Genomic DNA, 25370 nt, shown 5'->3' with positions numbered 1-25370 from the left:
CTCACTCAGTCAGGCTCCGCAACTAAGCCATTATTGTTGTTAATAGGGGGCTTAGTAGGTTAAATTAATTAAATTAAAAATATTGCTTAGAGCCCAGCCGACCATGAAGGCCATATCAGGGCTATCCACCATTCAAAGTCTGGTCACCGCAGATGGGCCACCCCAATGTTTTTCAGCTTTCTACTGCATTGTGATCACTCCATGATAAAAATTTCACAACTTTTGTACTAAGCATATACTATATTAAATACTATTAAAAATATTTATTTCTTTTAAATATTGCAATATTGTCCACGGAGGGACATCACGGAACAACGTTCTCAATGAATCTGCTGTAAAAAAAACCCGTCGTGTGTCATAAAAGTCCCAACAATCAATCAGAATATGTTGCACAGTGAGTGGTTCATCACACGGAATACACCAAGGAGCTTCTTCTCCTTTCAGGAGGTAGGAATGTGTGATGTATGTATGACCTGTATGAAGTCGGCACAGCACTGTCATTTCTTTTCGATTCACCACAGCCATAGGCAGAGTCTCCTGAAGATTTGGTCGTATTTTAAATAATTTGTTATCTATTTGTTCATTCCATTCTTTCTGCCAGAGATCTTTAGTATACCGATGAACTTTGGGTTTAAAATCAGTAAAAGGAATATAAAACTTACATTGTTTCTCTCTAACAGCACTCTTAGCCAGATTATCTGCTATTTCGTTCCCTTGAATGCCCACATGACCGGGCACCCAAGCCAGAATGATTACAAAACCATTTCTTTTAAGATGGGTAAACAAACTGAAGAATTCTCGAAGTTTGGGATGATCAATATTACGATGAGCTATTGCCTCCAGAGAAGAAAGCGAGTCAGAAAAAACAACAAATTTACGATTAGATGATTGCGATATAGCATTTAAAGCTAGATTTAAAGCAGTTAGCTCTGCAGTAAACACAGAACTGTCTGACAGAATATGTTTCGTGAGTCTGGCTTAGTAGGTGGTGGTGTCCTAAATACGTTAAATCAGAACAAAAAAAGATACTGATGCATGAAGCACTCTGTATCTGACTGTTTGTAATTTCAACAGCAATGATAATTAACAGCACCTGAAAGTAAATGAAGAGCAAAAGCAATACATACACAAGCAGAAAATAAGTCCTGCCACAAAACAGAAATTCAATATGAGAGATAAAGGTCATAGTTAAGTCCGAAAAAGGAAGTCTAAAAATCTTGGCCTTCATAAGATTGGTAAGATAAGGCAAAGCCTTCATGGCTCACATAAGATTTCTGCTTAACATGCACAGGGACCACAGGAGCTCACCATCAGAAAGGAGTGTTTAACAAACCAAAAGTTGCTTCCTGGAAAGATTGATTCCATGTTTGGTAACTTACATCAAGGAGTGTTTAACAAACCAAAGGTTGCTTCCTGGAAACAGATTAATTCCCTGTTAGGTAACTTACATCAAGGAGTGTTTAACAAACCAAAAGTTGCTTCCTGGAAACAGATTAATTCCCTGTTAGGTAACTTATATCAATTGGGATTTCATTATTTTTACAATCATGACTGATATATATCTGTCAATGTTTAAGACTTCCCCAATCAATGTCCTGACTTTTAGACTTTGACAGATGTGTTAAAAATTGCCACAAACATCTTAGGGCACAATGTACACAATAATCTTCTTCTTTGTGACTGAAGTCAGAGTGACGTTAGGTGTGTACATTTCTAAAGTCAGTGACTGAAATATCAAAGCCATTTGAAACCTCACTTAGCTCTGTAACTTCAACATGAACACCAAAAAGCACAGCACCTCATTGTCGCAGTCTGAGAAAACACAAAGTGATTGCAGATTTTTGTGTGTGCGCATCAACCAGAAACATGACACTGGACAAAACATCCTTCAGAAACTTGCATGCATAGTTTAAGCAAAGAGAAACTGTCTTCTTCCAATCCTATGTTGTAGGAAAACTGGAAGGAGATGTGCTGATTTTGATGGTCAATGGTAGGCATGATGCAGTCTGTGCTGATGAGGCCGATGCAAAATCATTCTCTGAATATAATGTAGCACACTCCTTCACTTCCTTTGGATAATATGTTACTGTCAACAACTGCAGGTGCATGCCGTCAAATAGTCACTGAATTGTGTACAATCAAACAGTCACTGAATTGTGTACAATCAAACAGTCACTGAATTGTGTACAATCAAATAGTCACTGACTCTAATTGTGTTCAATCAAACAGTCACTGAGTTGTGTACAATCAGTCACTGAATTGTGTACAATCAAATAGTCACTGAATTGTGTACAATCAAACAGTCACTGAATTGTGTACAATCAAATAGTCACTGAGTTGTGTACAATCAGTCACTGAGTTGTGTACAATCAAACAGTCACTGAATTGTGTACAATCAAACAGTCACTGAATTGTGTACAATCAGTCACTGAATTGTGTACAATCAAACAGTCACTGAGTTGTGTACAATCAGTCACTGAATTGTGTACAATCAAATAGTCACTGAATTGTGTACAATCAAACAGTCACTGAATTGTGTACAATCAAATAGTCACTGAATTGTGTACAATCAAACAGTCACTGAGTTGTGTACAATCAAATAGTCACTGAATTGTGTACAATCAAACAGTCACTGAATTGTGTACAATCAAACAGTCACTGAGTTGTGTACAATCAAATAGTCACTGAATTGTGTACAATCAAACAGTCACTGAGTTGTGTACAATCAAACAGTCACTGAATTGTGTACAATCAAACAGTCACTGAATTGTGTACAATCAAACAGTCACTGAATTGTGTACAATCAAACAGTCACTGAATTGTGTACAATCAAACAGTCACTGAATTGTGTACAATCAAATAGTCACTGAATTGTGTACAATCAAATAGTCACTGAATTGTGTACAATCAAATAGTCACTGAATTGTGTACAATCAAACAGTCACTGAATTGTGTACAATCAAACAGTCACTGAATTGTGTACAATCAAATAGTCACTGAATTGTGTACAATCAAATAGTCACTGAATTGTGTACAATCACTGAATTGTGTACAATCAAACAGTCACTGAATTGTGTACAATCACTGAATTGTGTACAATCAAACAGTCACTGAATTGTGTACAATCACTGAATTGTGTACAATCAAACAGTCACTGAATTGTGTACAATCAAATAGTCACTGAATTGTGTACAATCAAACAGTCACTGAATTGTGTACAATCAAACAGTCACTGAATTGTGTACAATCAAACAGTCACTGAATTGTGTACAATCAAATAGTCACTGAATTGTGTACAATCAAACAGTCACTGAATTGTGTACAATCACTGAATTGTGTACAATCAAATAGTCACTGAATTGTGTACAATCACTGAATTGTGTACAATCAAATAGTCACTGAATTGTGTACAATCACTGAATTGTGTACAATCAAACAGTCACTGAATTGTGTACAATCACTGAATTGTGTACAATCAAACAGTCACTGAATTGTGTACAATCACTGAATTGTGTACAATCAAACAGTCACTGAATTGTGTACAATCAAATAGTCACTGAGTTGTGTACAAATAGTCACTGAATTGTGTACAATCAAACAGTCACTGAATTGTGTACAATCAGTCACTGAGTTGTGTACAAATAGTCACTGAATTGTGTACAATCAAACAGTCACTGAGTTGTGTACAATCAAATAGTCACTGAGTTGTGTACAATCAAATAGTCACTGAATTGTGTACAATCAAACAGTCACTGAATTGTGTACAATCAAATAGTCACTGAATTGTGTACAATCAAACAGTCACTGAATTGTGTACAATCAAATAGTCACTGAATTGTGTACAATCAAATAGTCACTGAATTGTGTACAATCACTGAATTGTGTACAATCAAATAGTCACTGAGTTGTGTACAATCACTGAATTGTGTACAATCAAATAGTCACTGAATTGTGTACAATCAAACAGTCACTGAATTGTGTACAATCACTGAATTGTGTACAATCAAATAGTCACTGAATTGTGTACAATCACTGAATTGTGTACAATCAAATAGTCACTGAATTGTGTACAATCACTGAATTGTGTACAATCAAATAGTCACTGAATTGTGTACAATCACTGAATTGTGTACAATCAAACAGTCACTGAATTGTGTACAATCACTGAATTGTGTACAATCAAACAGTCACTGAATTGTGTACAATCACTGAATTGTGTACAATCAAACAGTCACTGAATTGTGTACAATCAAACAGTCACTGAGTTGTGTACAATCAGTCACTGAGTTGTGTACAAATAGTCACTGAATTGTGTACAATCAAACAGTCACTGAATTGTGTACAATCACTGAATTGTGTACAATCAAACAGTCACTGAATTGTGTACAATCAAACAGTCACTGAATTGTGTACAATCAGTCACTGAGTTGTGTACAAATAGTCACTGAATTGTGTACAATCAAACAGTCACTGAGTTGTGTACAATCAAATAGTCACTGAGTTGTGTACAATCAAATAGTCACTGAATTGTGTACAATCAAACAGTCACTGAATTGTGTACAATCAAACAGTCACTGAATTGTGTACAATCATGTATTTTCCAAAAAAGACCACTTGGGCGAATGTGGATCGAGTAAGACCTTCAAACCAAGTGTCAAGCACAAAGCATTTCTATGCCCAAAGTCATATTTCATGTCATGTTTTAGATGAGTGAGATTCTTTTCCTAAGAAAAATTATTTCTGACAGTATATTTTAATTAACTTCCCAAAGCAAAACATAACTGAAATGCATTTGAAAAATGTGTTCTTCACTGTAACTTCCAAACTGAGCAAAACAAGTTCCTATTTGAACCAAAAATATGATAAAGTGACCGCTGTTAATCAGTGTGTCAACATGTCACATAACAACGCAAAATCTTCTGAAAATGAAATATAATGGTAACAGTAGCCTGACTGTGGAAACACTTTCTTTTTTTGTGCCCTTCCCACAAGTGCACTGTCATTGTAATCAAAATGTGTGAAATGAACTGAATTTTTCCTTATTCTTAAGCCAAATTTGGTTTCAAGAGACTTAAGCATTACCAGAGAAAATGAGTAAGTTCAAGTTTACCATGGACACACATTGTATAACACTGGCAATAAAGAACAGAACTCATCCAAAATGCATACCAAATCAAATCAGCAATGAATGCATGACACACACGATGATAACGAAAAACAACAGATCATATGATGCACACACACACACACAAAAAGAATAATACTAACTCTTAACTGCATACAAAACTGCAAACCTCACCAGAGTGCTGCATAAAAACACATTACACAGCACTGTCTGACTGTCTGGTCCCTGTCTCACACAAAACAACATCCAGCACCATGAATGACTCCCATACCATCGGCTTTCAGACCATTTGTTCACTTCCTGCAGATCAACAAAAGAAATCTATCATCACTTCATTGCAAATTCCACCCCGGATTACAGAGCGAAAATGTCTCAAATTAAAGATGCAAAAAATCTTGAGAGAAAAAAAACAATAAAAAAAACCAAGTTCTCAGCTAGCACTGCTTATAGAATACGCTCAATCAAATTTATTATGGATTTTCAAATGAAATCAATCAACAAAGTAAACTTCTAATGCATACCAGCTTCAGTATAAATAAATGTCACACACACACACACACACACACACACACACACACAAACCATATCCACACTGTATATACACATATACATGCACAAATTCACATACATTACTTACAATACAATACTACATCACAACACAATACTACAAAATACAATGCAACACATCAGTCTGTAAAACCTCCAGGCTGGAACCAGTTTTCCCAATCAACATCAAGAATATCTCTCTCTTTCCTAAATATCTTTCACATGTTAGTGAATCTTATTCTGTAAAATATACATCTACTATGATGGAAAACTATCAATGTGAATTTCATTCACATGCATGGATAAGACCCATCCAATCTGGCATAGAATTGTGAATTTAGTCATGATCTATCACAATCACAGATACCAGATTTGCCAACTATCTATTCATACAGTATAAATATACATCTACTATGATGGAAAACTATCAATGTCAATTTCATTCACATGCATGGATAAGACCCATCCAATCTGGCATAGAACAGTGAATTTAGTCATGATCTATAACAATCACAGATACCAGATTTGCCAACTATCTATTCATACAGTATCACGCCACAAGGTATGGAAAGTTAGGTCAATTTCATTATCAAAAAACATAGATATTCCTTTGACACAGAGTCATGTGGACACACTCTGCACTCAAACCAGATTCAATATTTCTGACACACAACATCTGTTTACTACCCATTCTGCAAAAAAAAAAAAAAAAAAAAAAAAAAAAAAAAACCAGAAGAATCCCCAAATCGTTTATCTATTCATGTATCACTGTTGCTTGTTACGCATCTGTTTACTACCCATTCTGCACAAAAACAACAACAAAAAACCAGAAGAATCCCCAAATCGTTTATCTATTCATGCACCACTGTTGCTTGTTGCCCATCTGTTTACCATCCCATGTGCACAGACAGAAGAATCCCCAAATCGTTTATCTCTTCATGCATCACTGTTGCTTGTTACGCATCTGTTTACTACCCATTCTGCACAAAAACAACAACAAAAAACCAGAAGAATCCCCAAATCGTTTATCTCTTCATGCATCACTGTTGCTGATAGCCCATCTGTTTACCATCCCATGTGCACAAACAGAAGAATCCCCAAATGGTTTATCTCTTCATGCATCACTGTTGCTGATAGCCCATCTGTTTACCATCCCATGTGCACAAACAGAAGAATCCCCAAATGGTTTATCTCTTCATGCATCACTGTTGCTGATAGCCCATCTGTTTACCATCCCATGTGCACAAACAGAAGAATCCCCAAATGGTTTATCTCTTCATGCATCACTGTTGCTGATAGCCCATCTGTTTACCATCCCATGTGCACAAACAGAAGAATCCCCAAATGGTTTATCTCTTCATGCATCACTGTTGCTGATAGCCCATCTGTTTACCATCCCATGTGCACAGACAGAAGAATCCCCAAATCATTGATCTCTTCATGCATCACTGTTGCTGATAGCCCATCTGTTTACCATCCCATGTGCACAGACAGAAGAATCCCCAAATCATTGATCTCTTCATGCATCACTGTTGCTTGTTGCCCATCTGTTTACCATCCCATGTGCACAGACAGAAGAATCCCCAAATCATTGATCTCTTCATGCATCACTGTTGCTGATAGCCCATCTGTTTACCATCCCATGTGCACAAACAGAAGAATCCCCAAATGGTTTATCTCTTCATGCATCACTGTTGCTGATAGCCCATCTGTTTACCATCCCATGTGCACAGACAGAAGAATCCCCAAATGGTTTATCTCTTCATGCATCACTGTTGCTGATAGCCCATCTGTTTACCATCCCATGTGCACAGACAGAAGAATCCCCAAATGGTTTATCTCTTCATGCATCACTGTTGCTGATAGCCCATCTGTTTACCATCCCATGTGCACAAACAGAAGAATCCCCAAATGGTTTATCTCTTCATGCATCACTGTTGCTGATAGCCCATCTGTTTACCATCCCATGTGCACAGACAGAAGAATCCCCAAATGGTTTATCTCTTCATGCATCACTGTTGCTGATAGCCCATCTGTTTACCATCCCATGTGCACAAACAGAAGAATCCCCAAATGGTTTATCTCTTCATGCATCACTGTTGCTGATAGCCCATCTGTTTACCATCCCATGTGCACAGACAGAAGAATCCCCAAATGGTTTATCTCTTCATGCATCACTGTTGCTGATAGCCCATCTGTTTACCATCCCATGTGCACAAACAGAAGAATCCCCAAATGGTTTATCTCTTCATGCATCACTGTTGCTGATAGCCCATCTGTTTACCATCCCATGTGCACAGACAGAAGAATCCCCAAATGGTTTATCTCTTCATGCATCACTGTTGCTGATAGCCCATCTGTTTACCATCCCATGTGCACAAACAGAAGAATCCCCAAATGGTTTATCTCTTCATGCATCACTGTTGCTGATAGCCCATCTGTTTACCATCCCATGTGCACAGACAGAAGAATCCCCAAATGGTTTATCTCTTCATGCATCACTGTTGCTGATAGCCCATCTGTTTACCATCCCATGTGCACAAACAGAAGAATCCCCAAATGGTTTATCTCTTCATGCATCACTGTTGCTGATAGCCCATCTGTTTACCATCCCATGTGCACAAACAGAAGAATCCCCAAATGGTTTATCTCTTCATGCATCACTGTTGCTGATAGCCCATCTGTTTACCATCCCATGTGCACAAACAGAAGAATCCCCAAATGGTTTATCTCTTCATGCATCACTGTTGCTGATAGCCCATCTGTTTACCATCCCATGTGCACAGACAGAAGAATCCCCAAATGGTTTATCTCTTCATGCATCACTGTTGCTGATAGCCCATCTGTTTACCATCCCATGTGCACAAACAGAAGAATCCCCAAATGGTTTATCTCTTCATGCATCACTGTTGCTGATAGCCCATCTGTTTACCATCCCATGTGCACAGACAGAAGAATCCCCAAATGGTTTATCTCTTCATGCATCACTGTTGCTGATAGCCCATCTGTTTACCATCCCATGTGCACAGACAGAAGAATCCCCAAATGGTTTATCTCTTCATGCATCACTGTTGCTGATAGCCCATCTGTTTACCATCCCATGTGCACAAACAGAAGAATCCCCAAATGGTTTATCTCTTCATGCATCACTGTTGCTGATAGCCCATCTGTTTACCATCCCATGTGCACAGACAGAAGAATCCCCAAATGGTTTATCTCTTCATGCATCACTGTTGCTGATAGCCCATCTGTTTACCATCCCATGTGCACAGACAGAAGAATCCCCAAATGGTTTATCTCTTCATGCATCACTGTTGCTGATAGCCCATCTGTTTACCATCCCATGTGCACAGACAGAAGAATCCCCAAATGGTTTATCTCTTCATGCATCACTGTTGCTGATAGCCCATCTGTTTACCATCCCATGTGCACAAACAGAAGAATCCCCAAATGGTTTATCTCTTCATGCATCACTGTTGCTGATAGCCCATCTGTTTACCATCCCATGTGCACAGACAGAAGAATCCCCAAATGGTTTATCTCTTCATGCATCACTGTTGCTGATAGCCCATCTGTTTACCATCCCATGTGCACAGACAGAAGAATCCCCAAATGGTTTATCTCTTCATGCATCACTGTTGCTGATAGCCCATCTGTTTACCATCCCATGTGCACAAACAGAAGAATCCCCAAATGGTTTATCTCTTCATGCATCACTGTTGCTGATAGCCCATCTGTTTACCATCCCATGTGCACAAACAGAAGAATCCCCAAATGGTTTATCTCTTCATGCATCACTGTTGCTGATAGCCCATCTGTTTACCATCCCATGTGCACAGACAGAAGAATCCCCAAATGGTTTATCTCTTCATGCATCACTGTTGCTGATAGCCCAGATGACCACACAGGGCCATCAATGGCTCCCCCCAAATGATTTCCATCATTCATACACTCCTTGTATAAAACATTCACAAACATGCAAACAAACTCAAGCACCTCGTATAAAACATTTACAAACAAACCAAGTACAAGTAAGCCCACTGGAAGAACCACAACAAATCCACACTACCAGAGACCACACCAACCGGCCAACCAACCCAACCTGACCCCACCCATCCAGACTCAATTCACTCATTCATACCACCTCCATCTTCTCCTCCGAGACAAACATGCTGGGGTTGACGACCCGGGGGCGCCGGTTCATCAGAAAGAACAGCACGTTCATCAACTTCTCGAACCCTGTCAGCACGGTGTCGGCGCCGCGCCCCCCACCCAGCCTGGGCTTGAAGTAGGCGGTGTATCCCCTGGAGATGACGCTGTACTGGTACACCAGCAGGCTGCAGCCCCACAGGATGGACACGGCGTTCAGCACGAACATGGCCACCACCCAGGCGTCCCGGCTCAGCATCTCCCGCACCAGGTCCCAGGGGGACAGCCCCGGGTAGGCCTCCAGCACGTACAGCACCACGGCGTACAGGTACAGCGACATGCACAGCACGCACAGCAGAACGAACCAGACAAACAGCGCGTGGTTGTTGCGGGCGATGCAGCGTAGCAGGAAGAGGCAGTGGTGGTCCATGCCCAGCATGCAGCGCTCACACAGCCGGCAGTGCTTGGTCCACCTGGGCTGGATCATCTGTGGGGGTGAGGGAGCGGGGGGGAGAGGGAGGATGAAAATTAGAACAGAATATACCCCCCAAAGCATAGTATGGCTGCCTTCATGGCGGGGTAAAAACAGTCATACACACAGAAGCCGACTCGTGTACATGGCAGCTGCATCCCATGAATGAAGAAGAAGAAGAAGAAGAAGAAGAGAATAGAACAGAATAAAAGACAAAACAAAACAAAATAAAGGTGCAAGTCTCAGACTGAACACAATGAAGAAACATGTCTATGATTAGCCGGGGTTTGTTTTTGTTTTCCTCACATTTGCGTGCTCATGCACAGTTTATTATCATGTAGCTGCAAACACAAACACACACACACACACACATGCACAGACATACTCACACACACACACACACACACACACACACACACACACACACACACATGAAGATAAACAAACATCTTACAATAACCACACAAATATATCCTAAGTACTAAATCAGGCGATGGAAGATGAAGACCATGCAAACTGATCCCAGTTCCAACAAAGAAAACAAAGGACCAGGGAGAAGTGAACAAACACAGAACAAAGGCAACACAGCTGACCTCGCAGTCTGTACAGAACATCTGCCACTTAGCAGAAGTGCAGACATCCACCAAGGTCAGCGTTTTCCCTGTGACTTCATCCTGAGCTGAACTGGTCAGTACACCTGGAAACCCAAAACACCATGTGTGGCAGGGAATATTGCATTGCACTGTATTGCACTGTACTGTACTGGGCATTACTGGTGAGTACACCTGGCAATCAAAATCACCATGTGTGGCAGGGAATATTGCATTGCACTGCATTGCATTGTAATGTATTGCATTGTATTGTACTGGGCATTACTGGTGAGTACACCTGGCAATCAAAATCACCATGCATGGCAGGGAATACTGTTACTGCACTGCATTGCATTGTAATGTATTGCATTGTATTGTACTGGGCATTACTGGTGAGTACACCTGGCAATCAAAATCACCATGTGTGGCAGGGAATACTGTTATTGCACTGCATTGCATTGTAATGTATTGCATTGTATCATACTGAGCATTACTGATCAGTACACCTGGCAATCAAAATCACCATGCATGGCAGGGAATACTGTTATTGCACTGCATTGCATTGTAATGTATTGCATTGTATTGTGCTGGGCATTACTGGTGAGTACACCTGGCAATCAAAATCACCATGCATGGCATGGAATACTGTTACTGCACTGCATTGCATTGTAATGTATTGCATTGTATTGTACTGGGCATTACTGGTGAGTACACCTGGCAATCAAAATCACCATGCATGGCAGGGAATACTGTTATTGCACTGCATTGCATTGTAATGTATTGCATTGTATTGTACTGGGCATTACTGGTGAGTACACCTGGCAATCAAAATCACCATGCATGGCAGGGAATACTGTTACTGCACTGCATTGCATTGTAATGTATTGCATTGTATTGTACTGGGCATTACTGGTGAGCACACCTGGCAATCAAAATCGCCATGCATGGCAGGGAATACTGTTATTGCACTGCATTGCATTGTAATGTATTGCATTGTATTGTACTGAGCATTACTGATCAGTACACCTGGCTATCAAAATCATCATGTGTGGCAGGGAATACTGTTATTGCACTGCATTGCATTGTAATGTATTGCATTGTATTGTACTGGGCATTACTGATCAGTACACCTGGCAATCAAAATCACCATGCATGGCAGGGAATACTGTTATTGCACTGCATTGCATTGTAATGTATTGCATTGTATTGTACTGGGCATTACTGGTGAGTACACCTGGCAATCAAAATCACCATGCATGGCAGGGAATACTGTTACTGCACTGCATTGCATTGTAATGTATTGCATTGTATTGTACTGGGCATTACTGGTGAGTACACCTGGCAATCAAAATCACCATGCATGGCATGGAATACTGTTACTGCACTGCATTGCATTGTAATGTATTGCATTGTATTGTACTGGGCATTACTGGTGAGTACACCTGGCAATCAAAATCACCATGCATGGCAGGGAATACTGTTATTGCACTGCATTGCATTGTAATGTATTGCATTGTATTGTACTGGGCATTACTGGTGAGTACACCTGGCAATCAAAATCACCATGCATGGCAGGGAATACTGTTATTGCACTGCATTGCATTGTAATGTATTGTATTGTACTGGGCATTACTGGTGAGTACACCTGGCAATCAAAATCGCCATGTGTGGCACAGAATATTGTATGGTATTGTTTTGTATTGTATTGCTTAATATTGAATTGTACTGTATTCTACTGTATTGTATTGTTATTTGTATTGTATTGTGTTATATTGCACCGCTTCACATTGTACTGTACTGAGCAGCACTAGTCAGAACACCTGGCAACCAAAAACACCTTGTGTGGTAGAGAGTACTGTATTGTATTTTGTACCGCATTGTAAGTTATATTGTATTGTACTGTACTGCATTGCATTGCATTGCATTGCATTGTATTGTATTGTATTGCACTGTATTGTATTGTATTGTATTGTATTGAGCTGAACTGGTCAGTACACCTGGCAACCAAAAACACCATTGTGTAGCTGATAATACTGCACGCATTGCATCACATTGCACTGCATCACACTGCACTGAATTGTATTGCAATGTACTGTACTGTATTGTTTGTATTGTACTGTATTGTATTGTATTGAGAAGTACTGTTCAGGACACCTGGGAACCAAAAACACCATGTGTGGCAGAGAATATTGCATTGTATTGTATTGTATTGTATTGTATTGCACTATATTGCATTGTATTGCTCTGAGCAGTACTGGTCAGGACACCTGGGAACCAAAAACTCAATGTGTGGCAGAGAATCTTGTACTGTATTTCATCGCATTGCATTGCATTGCATTGTATTGCATTGCATTGTATTTACTGAACAGTACTGGTCAGGACACCTGGTATTGTAGTGCAATACATTTTGTCATTACAGATTTCTCTGTGTGACGTCTGGGCTGCTCTCCTTGAGAAGGGCGTGTCACCACAGTGCACAGCCACCTTTTCACTTCTTTTTTTTCTGTCTGCAAGTGTTATTTTTGTTTGTTTTGTGGGTTTTTTGGGTTTTTTTTACTATCAAAGTGACTTTTTCTACATAAGTTTTCCATGGACAAACCATCTGTTGCCATGGGTTCTTTTGCGTGCGCTACATGTATGCAGCACATTGGACCTCTGGAGATCTTCTCAGCATGGTCAGCATGCAGCATAGCAAAATGTGTCTGCAGTGAAAGAGCTACACACACACACACACACACACACACACACACACACAATTATCATATTTCCCAACAATGCAAAATAAGCAATAAACTAATCTGCAGCACACAGCCTGCTCTGGTATTCCAGTCTGTGTAAACAGTGCAAGATAATGCACATACAGCAGACATGGGTGTCGCCTACATGGATCAGTTTGCACACACACTCGCTCTGACACCCTGAAACTGAAACTGAAGCAGTATCACTGGAAATCAAAAACTAAGAAGAGAGAGAGAGAGAGAGAGAGAGAGAGAGAGAGAGAGAGAGAGAGAGAGAGAGAGAGAGAGAGAGAGAGAGAGAGAGAGAGAGAGAGAGAGAGAGAGAGAGAGAGAAGCCAGAAAGGTTTCCACACACACACACACACTCACCTGGATCTTTGGTGAGCAGCTTAACGTACATCACCAAGATGAGGACAGCCAGAGCAAAAGACAGCAGTTTGAACGTTGCATACTTCCCCAGGTCTGCAGGGCCCGTTAAGGAGAAGGGAGAGTAATGAACTGCTGCCTCCCTTGCCACCACTGTATCACTGCAGCTTGCCCTCTCTGTAAGTCTCACCATTTGCAAGTACAAGGAGGAAAGTGGCCGAGTGGTAAAGACACTCATCTGCCGATACAGGGTCTGGGTTTGAATCCCGTTCTCCCCCTTTCGCTAAAGTTTGACTGGAAAATCAATCTGAGTGTCTCTGATGAGACAATTAACCAAGGTCTCATTTGCAGCACGCACTTGACGCACTGAAAAGGAACCCATGACAACAAAGGTGTTGTCCTCTGGAAAGATTCTGTACAAGAAATCCACTCTGACAGATACACACACACATACACGCATGCCCCCACGGCCTGACTATGTGTGTTGGGTGATGCTACAGGTCAGGCATCTTGTCTAACACAGGTGGTGTAGCGTATATGGAACAGTTTGAACACAGTGACACCTCTTTGAGAAAACGAAACTGAAACTCACAAGTACAGACACACACACACACACATAATATATACATACAATCACACACACACACACACACACAAACAACCATGTATACACAAAAATGCATACAGTATACAAGCACATACAAGCTTATAGCCCAGCCAACCAGACAGGGCTTTATCAGGGCTGAACGAAAAAAAAAAAAGAAAGGAATTTCAAGCACAGAAAATAAAGATACTATCTAAACTCAAAAGGGCCCCTGCAGCCCCACAGAGAGGGGGACGACTTGCTACAGTTTATCCTTCTCAGCAGTGAGGCAGGCTTGTTGCTACAGTTCTCAGCAGTGAGGCAGACTTGTTGCTACAGTTGATCCTTCTCAGCAGTGAGGCAGACTTGTTGCTACAGTTTATCCTTCTCAGCAGTGAGGCAGACTTGTTGCTACAGTTCTCAGCAGTGAGGCAGACTTGTTGCTACAGTTCTCAGCAGTGAGGCAGACTTGTTGCTACAGTTTATCCTTCTCAGCAGTGAGGCAGACTTGTTGCTACAGTTCTCAGCAGTGAGGCAGACTTGTTGCTACAGTTGATCCTTCTCAGCAGTGTGGCAGACTTGTTGCTACAGTTCTCAGCAGTGAGGCAGACTTGTTGCTACAGTTCTCAGCAGTGAGGCAGACTTGTTGCTACAGTTGATCCTTCTCAGCAGTGTGGCAGACTTGTTGCTACAGTTCTCAGCAGTGAGGCAGGCTTGTTGCTACAGTTCACCCTTCTCAGCAGTGAGGCAGACTTGTTGCTACAGTTCACCCTTCTCAGCAGTGAGGCAGACTTGTTGCTACAGTTCACCCTTCTCAGCAGTGAGGCAGACTTGTTGCTACAGTTCTCAGCAGTGAGGCAGACTTGTTGCTACAGTTCTCAGCAGTGAGGCAGACTTGTTGCTACAGTTCTCAGCAGTGAGGCAGACTTGTTGCTACAGTTCACCCTTCTCAGCAGTGAGGCAGACTTGTTGCTACAGTTTATCCTTCTCAGCAGTGAGGCAGACTTGTTGCTACAGTTGATCCTTCTCAGCAGTGAGGCAGACTTGTTGCTACAGTTCACCCTTCTCAGCAGTGAGGCAGACTTGTTGCTACAGTTCACCCTTCTCAGCAGTGAGGCAGACTTGTTGCTACAGTTCTCAGCAGTGAGGCAGACTTGTTGCTACAGTTTATCCTTCTCAGCAGTGAGGCAGGCTTGTTGCTACAGTTTATCCTTCTCAGCAGTGAGGCAGACTTGTTGCTACAGTTTATCCTTCTCAGCAGTGAGGCAGACTTGTTGCTACAGTTGATCCTTCTCAGCAGTGAGGCAGACTTGTTGCTACAGTTCTCAGCAGTGAGGCAGACTTGTTGCTACAGTTCACCCTTCTCAGCAGTGAGGCAGACTTGTTGCTACAGTTCTCAGCAGTGAGGCAGACTTGTTGCTACAGTTTATCCTTCTCAGCAGTGAGGCAGACTTGTTGCTACAGTTCACCCTTCTCAGCAGTGAGGCAGACTTGTTGCTACAGTTCACCCTTCTCAGCAGTGAGGCAGACTTGTTGCTACAGTTCTCAGCAGTGAGGCAGACTTGTTGCTACAGTTCACCCTTCTCAGCAGTGAGGCAGACTTGTTGCTACAGTTCTCAGCAGTGAGGCAGACTTGTTGTTACAGTTTATCCTTCTCAACAGTGAGGCAGGCTTGTTGCTACAGTTCACCCTTCTCAGCAGTGAGGCAGACTTGTTGCTACAGTTCACCCTTCTCAACAGTGAGGCAGACTTGTTGCTACAGTTGATCCTTCTCAGCAGTGAGGCAGACTTGTTGCTACAGTTTATCCTTCTCAGCAGTGAGGCAGGCTTGTTGCTACAGTTCTCAGCAGTGAGGCAGACTTGTTGCTACAGTTGATCCTTCTCAGCAGTGAGGCAGGCTTGTTGCTACAGTTGATCCTTCTCAGCAGTGAGGCAGACTTGTTGCTACAGTTGATCCTTCTCAGCAGTGAGGCAGACTTGTTGCTACAGTTTACCCTTCTCAGCAGTGAGGCAAGCTGTGAGTGTAAGCAGCTGTGGGAGCTGGAAAGTACTTCTCCCTCTTCCTTTGTGGGCTGCAACTCCCATGTTCACTCGTATGTACATGAGTGGGCTGTTTTGTGTATGACCGTTTTTACCCCGCCACGGAGGTAGCCATACTCCATTTTCTGGGGTGTGCATGCTGGGTACGTTCTTGTTTCCACTACCCACCGAATGCTGACATGGATTACAGGATCTTTAACGTGTGCATTTGATCTTCTACTAGCTTATACACACGAAAGGGGTTCAGGCATAGGCAGCAGGTCTGCACATATGTTGACCTGGTAGATCGGAAATTTCTCCACCCTTCAGTCACCGAGTGCCGTTATTGAGAGTCAAACCCAGGACCTTCAGACTGGGAGTCCAACACTTTAACCACTTGGCTGTTGTGCCCGTCCAGGGCAGTACGATGCAGCAGTACAAAAGGATACAGGGCAGAATGACGATCATGTAGGACAGCACCGTGTGCAACAGACCAGCGGCAAAGACGCCCGCATGGATAGGCTGAGGCCACCTTCAACCAAACACACACAGGTGGCATTGTTTTAGTAAGCAGACAAACAAATAAATAAACGAATGAATGAATAGATAATTAATAACTAAACAATCAACTAAATAAATAGAAATATATATATAAGTAAATAAATAAATAAAAATAAATAAACAGATAAATGAAAAAGAGAATGAATGAATAAATAAATGAATAAATGAATGAATGAACAAATAATTAGAAAAATAACACACAAATAAATAAATGAATAAATAAATAAATAAATATATACATAAATAAATAAATAAATAAATAAACATTTCTATACAGAAATAATCAAAAGTTTACACTTGCTGTCCACACATAACATTTATATATCCAAAAAAGAATTACGACATTTTTGCCCAAAGGGCTTTATCAGCAAAAGTCAAAAAACAGAAGATGTAAAACACACAGCTGTTGGCTTGTTAGATCTCTCAGAGAGGAAAGATGGAAAACTGATGACAATTACTATGACTGGAACTACTCCTACACCCTAACACACACACCCTCTCAAAACAAAACACAACAAACAAACCGAAACATCTTACACCGCCTCCAGGACCAATACACCCTCGACCTAAACACATACCTTAACCCTAACATGTACATACTAAACAAAACAAGCAAACAAACTGAAACATCAAACACCACCACCACTATCACCCATCTCCACCCATACATACCTAGACACGTGATCCAGGCGGTGGAAGGCGTTCTTAATGGTGAACAGGTTGTAGACAACGACGGGGAAAACGGCCAGACAGTGGTAGGCCGGCATGAAGCGCGTGGCCACCACGGCCGCCCCACAGGAGACGGCCGGCAGCAGCAGGTAGAAAAACCACAGCAAGTGGGCGTGCTGCTTGGCACTGCCACGGTCCGACTGCCGCTTCTGCCAGCGCAGCTCCGACACCAGCTCTTTGTGACTGGAGAAAAACCAGTGATATTAAAAGCACACTGATAACACTACTAATGGTAAGAAGAATACAAATACTACTACTTCTACCATTACAGCAGCTACCAACAACACTAATAGAATAAAATAAAATAAAATAAATATATAAATGAATAAAGAAAGAAACAAAGTCTTTGTGGCTAAAAAAAATTATAATAATAAAATAATAATAATTATAATAATAATACATAAGAAAGAAACAACTAAATAAAAGCACACACACACACACACACACACACACACACACACACACACAAAGTGAAAATCAAGTATGTTACCCTGTGTCTTTCCACTGCAAATATCACTTTTTAAATCATGTTGAAGGTAAATCGACCATTATTGCAAAGTGATCTCATCGAACAGGTAGAAAATAATGCAATTTGGCTGATTTTTTTTTTAATCATCCATCCACTCTCATTCTGATATTATCACCATCACATTTAAACTCTTTCGTCCAAAGATTATCCATTCTACCACTAAATGACAGCACTCCAGCTTCAAATGCAAGCAAAGAGCAAATCTAATGGCATGGCAGATGCCATTCTTTGAAACATAATTTCTAACCCAAGAATATTGAGAGGAAAAAAAAGAGGTAGATCTGTTAAAAGAAGGAAGCTATGAATCCCTCACTCACACACATACACTGCACATGCACACACAAACACCACATGCTTGTACACACACACACACACACACACACACAAACACCACATGCTTGTACACACACACACACACACACACCACATGCTTGTACACACACACACACACACACACACACACACTCACACACACAAACACCACATGCTTGTACAGACACACACACACACAGACACACACACACACACACACACACACACACTCACACACACACACACGCACACACACACACACACATGCATGCACGCACACACACACGCGTGCACAGCATACCAAATCTAAACCCACTGCATATATGTGAAAAGAGCACATGCTGACCCTGAAGTGTCGTTCATGGCTGCCAGATCGTAGGGTGTGCACCCATGCTTGTTGACCACATGCAGTGCAGGCAGCCCCAGAATGCACAGCTGTGACCACGTCATGTAGCCATACCCTTCCTGTGCACTGATGTGGATGGGCCAGTTGCCGTCCCTGTCCGCACATTTCAGCTTGCTTCTCTGCCACAGCAAAACACACGTGTACGTTGGACTGAAAGCTTTGATCAGCTTGCTCCTCTGCCACAGCAAAACACACGTGTACACTGGACTGAAAGCTTTGATCAGCTTGCTTCTCTGCCACAGCAAAACACACGTGTACATTGGACTCAAAGCTTTGATCAGCTTGCTCCTCTGCCACAGCAAAACACACGTGTACATTGGACTCAAAGCTTTGATCAGCTTGCTTCTCTGCCACAGCAAAACACACGTGTACATTGGACTCAAAGCTTTGATCAGCTTGCTTCTCTGCCACAGCAAAACACACGTGTACGTTGGACTGAAAGCTTTGATCAGCTTGCTCCTCTGCCACAGCAAAACACACGTGTACACTGGACTGAAAGCTTGGATTATTTCTATTCCTGATAAAATAAAATAAAACTTCTCTGAGCTGGAAACTTTGGACTTTCATGACACATTATTCACCAAGACTGTTAAACTGTACAGCATAATGATTTCTTCAGACTTAGAGCTAGATGCTCCTGCACTGTTGGACACATGAGGCTTTCAAAGGGCTCCATACTCTGCTGTCCTGAGCCAATGTGCTGGTGTAACCCTATCGTCTGTTGACAAGTCTAAAATCTCTCTCCACTGTTTGCCACTGGTTCATCTTGGGCCGACCCCTTTCTTTCCTTTCACTTATTACTTGCTTAAAATATGTATTTGTGTTTGTATTTCTCTTTTTTGTCACAACAGATTTCTCTGTGTAAAATTCACACTGCTCTCCCCAGGGAGAGCGTGTCACTACACTGAGAGCGCCATCCTTTTTTTTTTTTTTCTGCATGCAGTTTATTCGTTTTTCCAATCGAAGTGGATTTTAGTACAAAAGTTTGCCAGGACAACCCTTTTGTTGCTGTGGGTTTGTTTTTTTTTTACATGTGCTAAGCGCATGCTGCAAAAAGGACCTCGGTTTATTGTCTCATCTAAATGACTAGCATCCAGGCCACCACCCAAGGTCTAGTGGAGGGGGAGAAAATACTGGCGACAGCCGTGATTCGAACCAGCGTGCTCAGATTCTCTCGCTTCCTAGGCAGATGCGTTACCTGTACACCATCACTCCACATCTTTGATACACTGAGCTCTGCACCCGAGCATTGCTCTGCCAACAAATTTAGTTTTATCAAAACAGTTTTCCTGTCTCTGTACCTGCATACACTGCACAGAAAGAGGACCAATTCTACATTATTTCCTGATGTGTCCATGCATGATCTGAAGCAAAACACTTTATTTTCTACATTATTTCTGGATATGTCCCTGCATGATCTGAAGCAAAAGCACTTTATTTTCTGCATTTTTTCCATTCGGTATGGCATGGAAGCCTGCTGAGACTGTAAACTCCCTAGGGATGAATAGATAACATGCGATAAAAAGCTGATATAAAAGAGTTTTGTTTAAGCTTAAGAGAAGGACAAAATCATCATTTTAGGATATTGTAGATTTTGTTTCATCATTTGTAATTCATAACAATGAAGCCACACTGATTTCTCCAATCCATATTCCAACCACAGTGATGAATTATGTCATTTTCAAGGCTGCAATAGCAAAAAAAACTTAAATTAGGTACTTTTTTCTGTGTAATTGCCAGAGTTCACATTTTAATCCAAAAATAAACTGACTCAGAGCTGAATGTGGAATGGTTTTTGTGCAAATTCACCTCTATGATACACTGATTCAAACTATACTGAACACCCATATTTTGTTCTCTTCCCCCCCCCCCCCCCCCCCCCAGTGCACAAGTGTGTATTTATTTTCGTTTAAAACTTTTAAAATCATGTTCTGATTAGGAGACACAAAAATAAAAATCAAGTAAAAAGTTAACAAAAGAAGCAAAAAGCAAAAAAAAAAAAAAAAAAAAAAAGCATCTTCACTGACCCCTTTCCTGAGGAGGTAATTAAACATCTCCAACTTGCCAGCCTTGATGGCCAGGTGTAGTGGGGTCTGCAGGTTGTTGTCTTGACAGGTGAAATGTCTGTCTGGGTACAGCAAATGCAGCAAATGCAACGTTGGGCTGCAAAAAACAAATGATTATTCTTTAACATTTTTCATACATTTTGATCACACAAATGAATGGACACACAAAGTGACATGATCAAGAATACTGTGCAATGGACATGTACAGCTACATACTTGTGCAAATATGGTTGGAGTGGCCAAATGGTTCAGAGTGCATGATTCTCTCCTGAGTGTCAGAAGTTTAATCCCTGGTTCCCTGGTTTCTACGCACCTGGTGGGTTGATGGCAGTTTTTTCATATGCAGAACTATGATTACAGAGTTAGCGCCTGAACCTCCTTCACATACACATGTACAAACATGAAAAAGACCAACATATGCACTTTAAACATAAAGACCCTGCAATCTATGTCAATGTTGAGTAGATTATGGAAACATTTGAACAGCCTGCATGCACAACCACAACAGATTCATCAGCAAATTTATGCCTGTAATATAAAAGAAAGAATTAAACAATAACATATGAACAAGAGACAGAAGAAAGAAGGGAAGTAACTGCTGCACAGAGCAGGAGCACTGAACTAATCTGTGTATCAAGGGGTCTGTGTGTGGTTTCACAATTTTATAATATTAACATTATATTGTTTGACTCTGGACGTCTGGTGTGTGCATATGTGTGCTTTAAAAACATTGCAAATAAGCACGCATTTCCTGAAGCGTTTAATTTGTGAACATATCATCATGTATTCATAAACAACTGCGCAATCACATTTAACAGGTATTCTCGTACAGAAGGCAAACACACACACTACAAATTCATACCAGATCTGTACAAAACTGCATAAGTAAAATACGAATGTGTGCCTTTGACTGTGTTAGTGTGTGTGTGTGCATATTCCATGTGACTGAAATATCTCAGGCATGGGAGTGTCATTATATGTGAACGATTACGCGACGGCATGCAGTGGGTACACATGCACACTGTAAATTCATACTAAATTTACACTAAACAGACATTATATCATAAATTTATACACACTTGTATATATCATAAACATGATGATGCAGTCATACGTGTGACATGTATGTGGGAGCAGTGGCCCAGTGGTCATGACCTTAACTAGCAGAAAAGTGCCGCTGCACTGTGATGACACACATTGCCTGGGGAGAGGAACTGAACTTAACGTCAATGCATGTCATAAATCAACTGTGACAAAAGGATAAGTAATACAATACTCAGTATGTTACATATAATATACTCTTTTTCTTCTTTTTTTTCTAAAATGACCAGTATTTTGAAACACAAATTGCCTGTCTCATATGTTACATATAAACATTTTTTTTTTTTTTTTAATAAAAAGGACCAGTATTTGAAATTGATGTACACACTGCCTGTCTCATATGTCAAATATATATCATATATTCTTCTTTTTTTTTTTATCTTAAAGGACCAATATTTTGACGCACACACTGCCTGTCTCATATGTTACATAAAATATATAAACATGATACATATACTTTCTTTCTTTTTTTCTTTTTATTTTTTTAGGGACCAGTATTTTGACGCACACATTGCCAGCCTCTGTGGCATGGTGGATGACGCCCTTGCCCATCTTATCCACCAGCGACACATCTGCCCCTCTCTCCAGCAAGCACTTGAGCACTGGCGGCAAACCTCGCTTGCAGGCGTAGTGCAGGGGCGTCTCGTCAAAGTTGTTCCTGGCGTTGGGGTCTGCTCCATATTCCAGCAGCAGCCGCACAACATCGATGTAGCCCAGAAGGCAGGCTCTGTGCAGAGCCGTCTGTCTGTGCCAACCTGATGAGCAGACCAGCAAGATAACAGGATTGTTCTGATGATTCAAAAGACGTAAACATTTTTACAGATCTAAAAGTAAAACCAACTTGTTAGAGGAAAACACCAGCTGTCAGAATAAACTAAGGAATATTTCCAATTCTACTCCAGTCTTTAAAAGTCTTTTTTTTCTTTCAATACTTTAAGACCAAAAAACAAATCCTTCACATGAAAATGATGCATCACACTTTGTCTAAGAATGAATATGAGAAGTTGTATAATGTATACATGTTTATGAATTAGATTTTTTTTTTTTCTTTTCAAATTCGAAGTATGTGTGCATGGGATTACACATGGCATTTGATACATGGCTGGCATCAAGGAAGACCTGGTGCAAAGAAGAAAGCTGAAATACTGACAACGTACACTGTACAGCCCACATAGACAGACACTGGAAACATCATCATCCAGCAAATACCTCAGTGTCATCATCACAGAGGACCTGTCCTGGGTAAAACACACTGCCAACACAGTCAACAAGGGCAACATAGCTGTGGGTTTTCTGAGGCAGAACTTCTGTGTCTGCTCCAACAGCCTCAAGTCATTGACATACAAGACCCTGGTTAGACTAGTCTGAGAGTATGCATTCATAGCCTGGGACCCAACCTGTCCGAAAGATGTCACAGTGCTTGACAAAATACAATGTAGGGGATCCCGCTATACCTTAAACAAAGATGCTATCTCTTGTCAAGTGTTTGTAGGAACAATCAGGAAATTTGGTCGGTACATTTTGAATTTGGTAGGGACACTTGCACTCTGAGCCACATCAGCAAACATACACTTTATCTACAAGGCATACAAACACTCCATAACGTAATCCACCAGGCACAGACGCTGTTTGACTGAGACGCAATTTGATTAAGTCATGTAGCTGATTGGTCCACTCAATGCTGTTTCAATGTAAATATGCATGCAATTAGCTGAGCATGGAGTGAGACCTAGGTTAGCAGTGATTGCCCTGGCCTTGTGATCGATAGGTCAAATGTGTCTGGGTTATTTTGTGACAGGAAAGCACATGACCATGTTATGTAGTTGAAAATGAACTTGGTACAGTTTGATGCTGGAGTAACATTGGAAGAAACTGCAAGCAAGCATAACAGTGAAGCTGTAACAGTTGACATCTCTGCTTGAACAACTACAGTGACTGGACACCAGGCTGTGTGACCAGCATGTTCAACTCATAGCAGTGGGATCCTCTTACAGAAAGACAACACAACCGCCTCAACATGCTTTTCAAGATCAGTAACAGCATGGTTGACACTGAAAATTCCCTATTCTATACCAAAGGGGTAGCCAGACAAGGGGAGCTCACAGACTGTTCCAGGAATGTGCCAACACCTAGCCCTGTGTAATAGCTAATTTCCTAGAACTCTATGCCAGTGCAACAACCCTGCCACTGAGCTTCATGGATACTCTTTTGTTAGAGCTCTTCAGGCGGGTCTGGGTCAGCATATATACTGGCTTAGCAAAAGAACAACTAACCAGCAGCACCATGTGTACACAGTTTAAACCTTTTAAACCAAGTCTGAGCTATGGGCCACCCACTTATTATACCCAGTTAGCTCAGCACACACCCCTGCTGGACTACATAAGTTCATCAGAATGCAGTCCAAGCAAAGGATGAAGAAACTCAGAAATTGAATGATACTTGATAGTATGTCATTTTCATTTCACTTCAGAAAAGCATGGGTTGTGTATACTTTCTTGTAGAAGTTTGTGTGCACTAACTTTTTCGTGTTAATTATCACCATTCGCAACAAAACGTCACAAGCCAGAACAATGCCCAGCACTGAAGATATAACTAAGCTGCTTTGGGAGTGGCTGCATGTGAGGTTGCAAACAAATTACCAACGGTCGCCTGTCGTCCTAGCAAGCTAGGACCAATGTTGTTGTTTGTTAATTTCTGCTACTCCTGACCCAGATCATTACATCGATACCCATGTGCAAGAAATCAATTGATCACAAAATGAAACTAGGAATTCATAATGCAATGCTTTACCTGACATGTTTATCAAATCCGGTTCCTGGGTGATTTGCTGTCGCACCAAGTCAGCAGAACCGCTAGAAATAGCATTCATAAGCATGTTGTGAGAAACCGGGGGAGCAGATGGCGCAGGTCCACTTGCTGCCAATGCTTGTTCTGCCGCCATTCTGGTCAGTTTTAATCTTAAACAGACGGTTCCTTGAAATATTTTCGCCTTCTCTCAATCCACCATGTTGTAAACATGGTCACAAGTTGACAACGGCTCTGCAGTTGGTTCATCGTCAGGGGAAAAAAATATTTCCA

The 25370-nt window shown here is 41.1% G+C and overlaps 1 protein-coding gene across 1 annotated transcript; it reads right to left on the bottom strand.

Moving 5' to 3' along the window:
* Positions 1 to 9420: 9420 nt before the first annotated feature.
* On the bottom strand, positions 9421 to 25274 carry LOC143290823 (uncharacterized). Its single transcript, XM_076600351.1, has 9 exons — positions 25083 to 25274; positions 22801 to 23047; positions 21153 to 21288; positions 19066 to 19244; positions 17822 to 18061; positions 17038 to 17120; positions 13990 to 14082; positions 10886 to 10989; positions 9421 to 10307 (listed from the first exon to the last, which is right to left on the bottom strand). Exons 1-9 carry the CDS (start codon positions 25231 to 25233, stop codon positions 9807 to 9809), a joined length of 1734 nt encoding a protein of 577 aa, XP_076456466.1. The 5' UTR covers positions 25234 to 25274; the 3' UTR covers positions 9421 to 9806.
* Positions 25275 to 25370: the final 96 nt, after the last annotated feature.

The sequence above is a fragment of the Babylonia areolata genome, chromosome 1 (assembly GCF_041734735.1).
Source record: "Babylonia areolata isolate BAREFJ2019XMU chromosome 1, ASM4173473v1, whole genome shotgun sequence".
NCBI classification, from domain to species: domain Eukaryota; kingdom Metazoa; phylum Mollusca; class Gastropoda; order Neogastropoda; family Buccinidae; genus Babylonia; species Babylonia areolata.
Note: the sequence above shows the minus strand (reverse complement) of the source record. Positions and strands in the feature narration are given on the sequence as shown.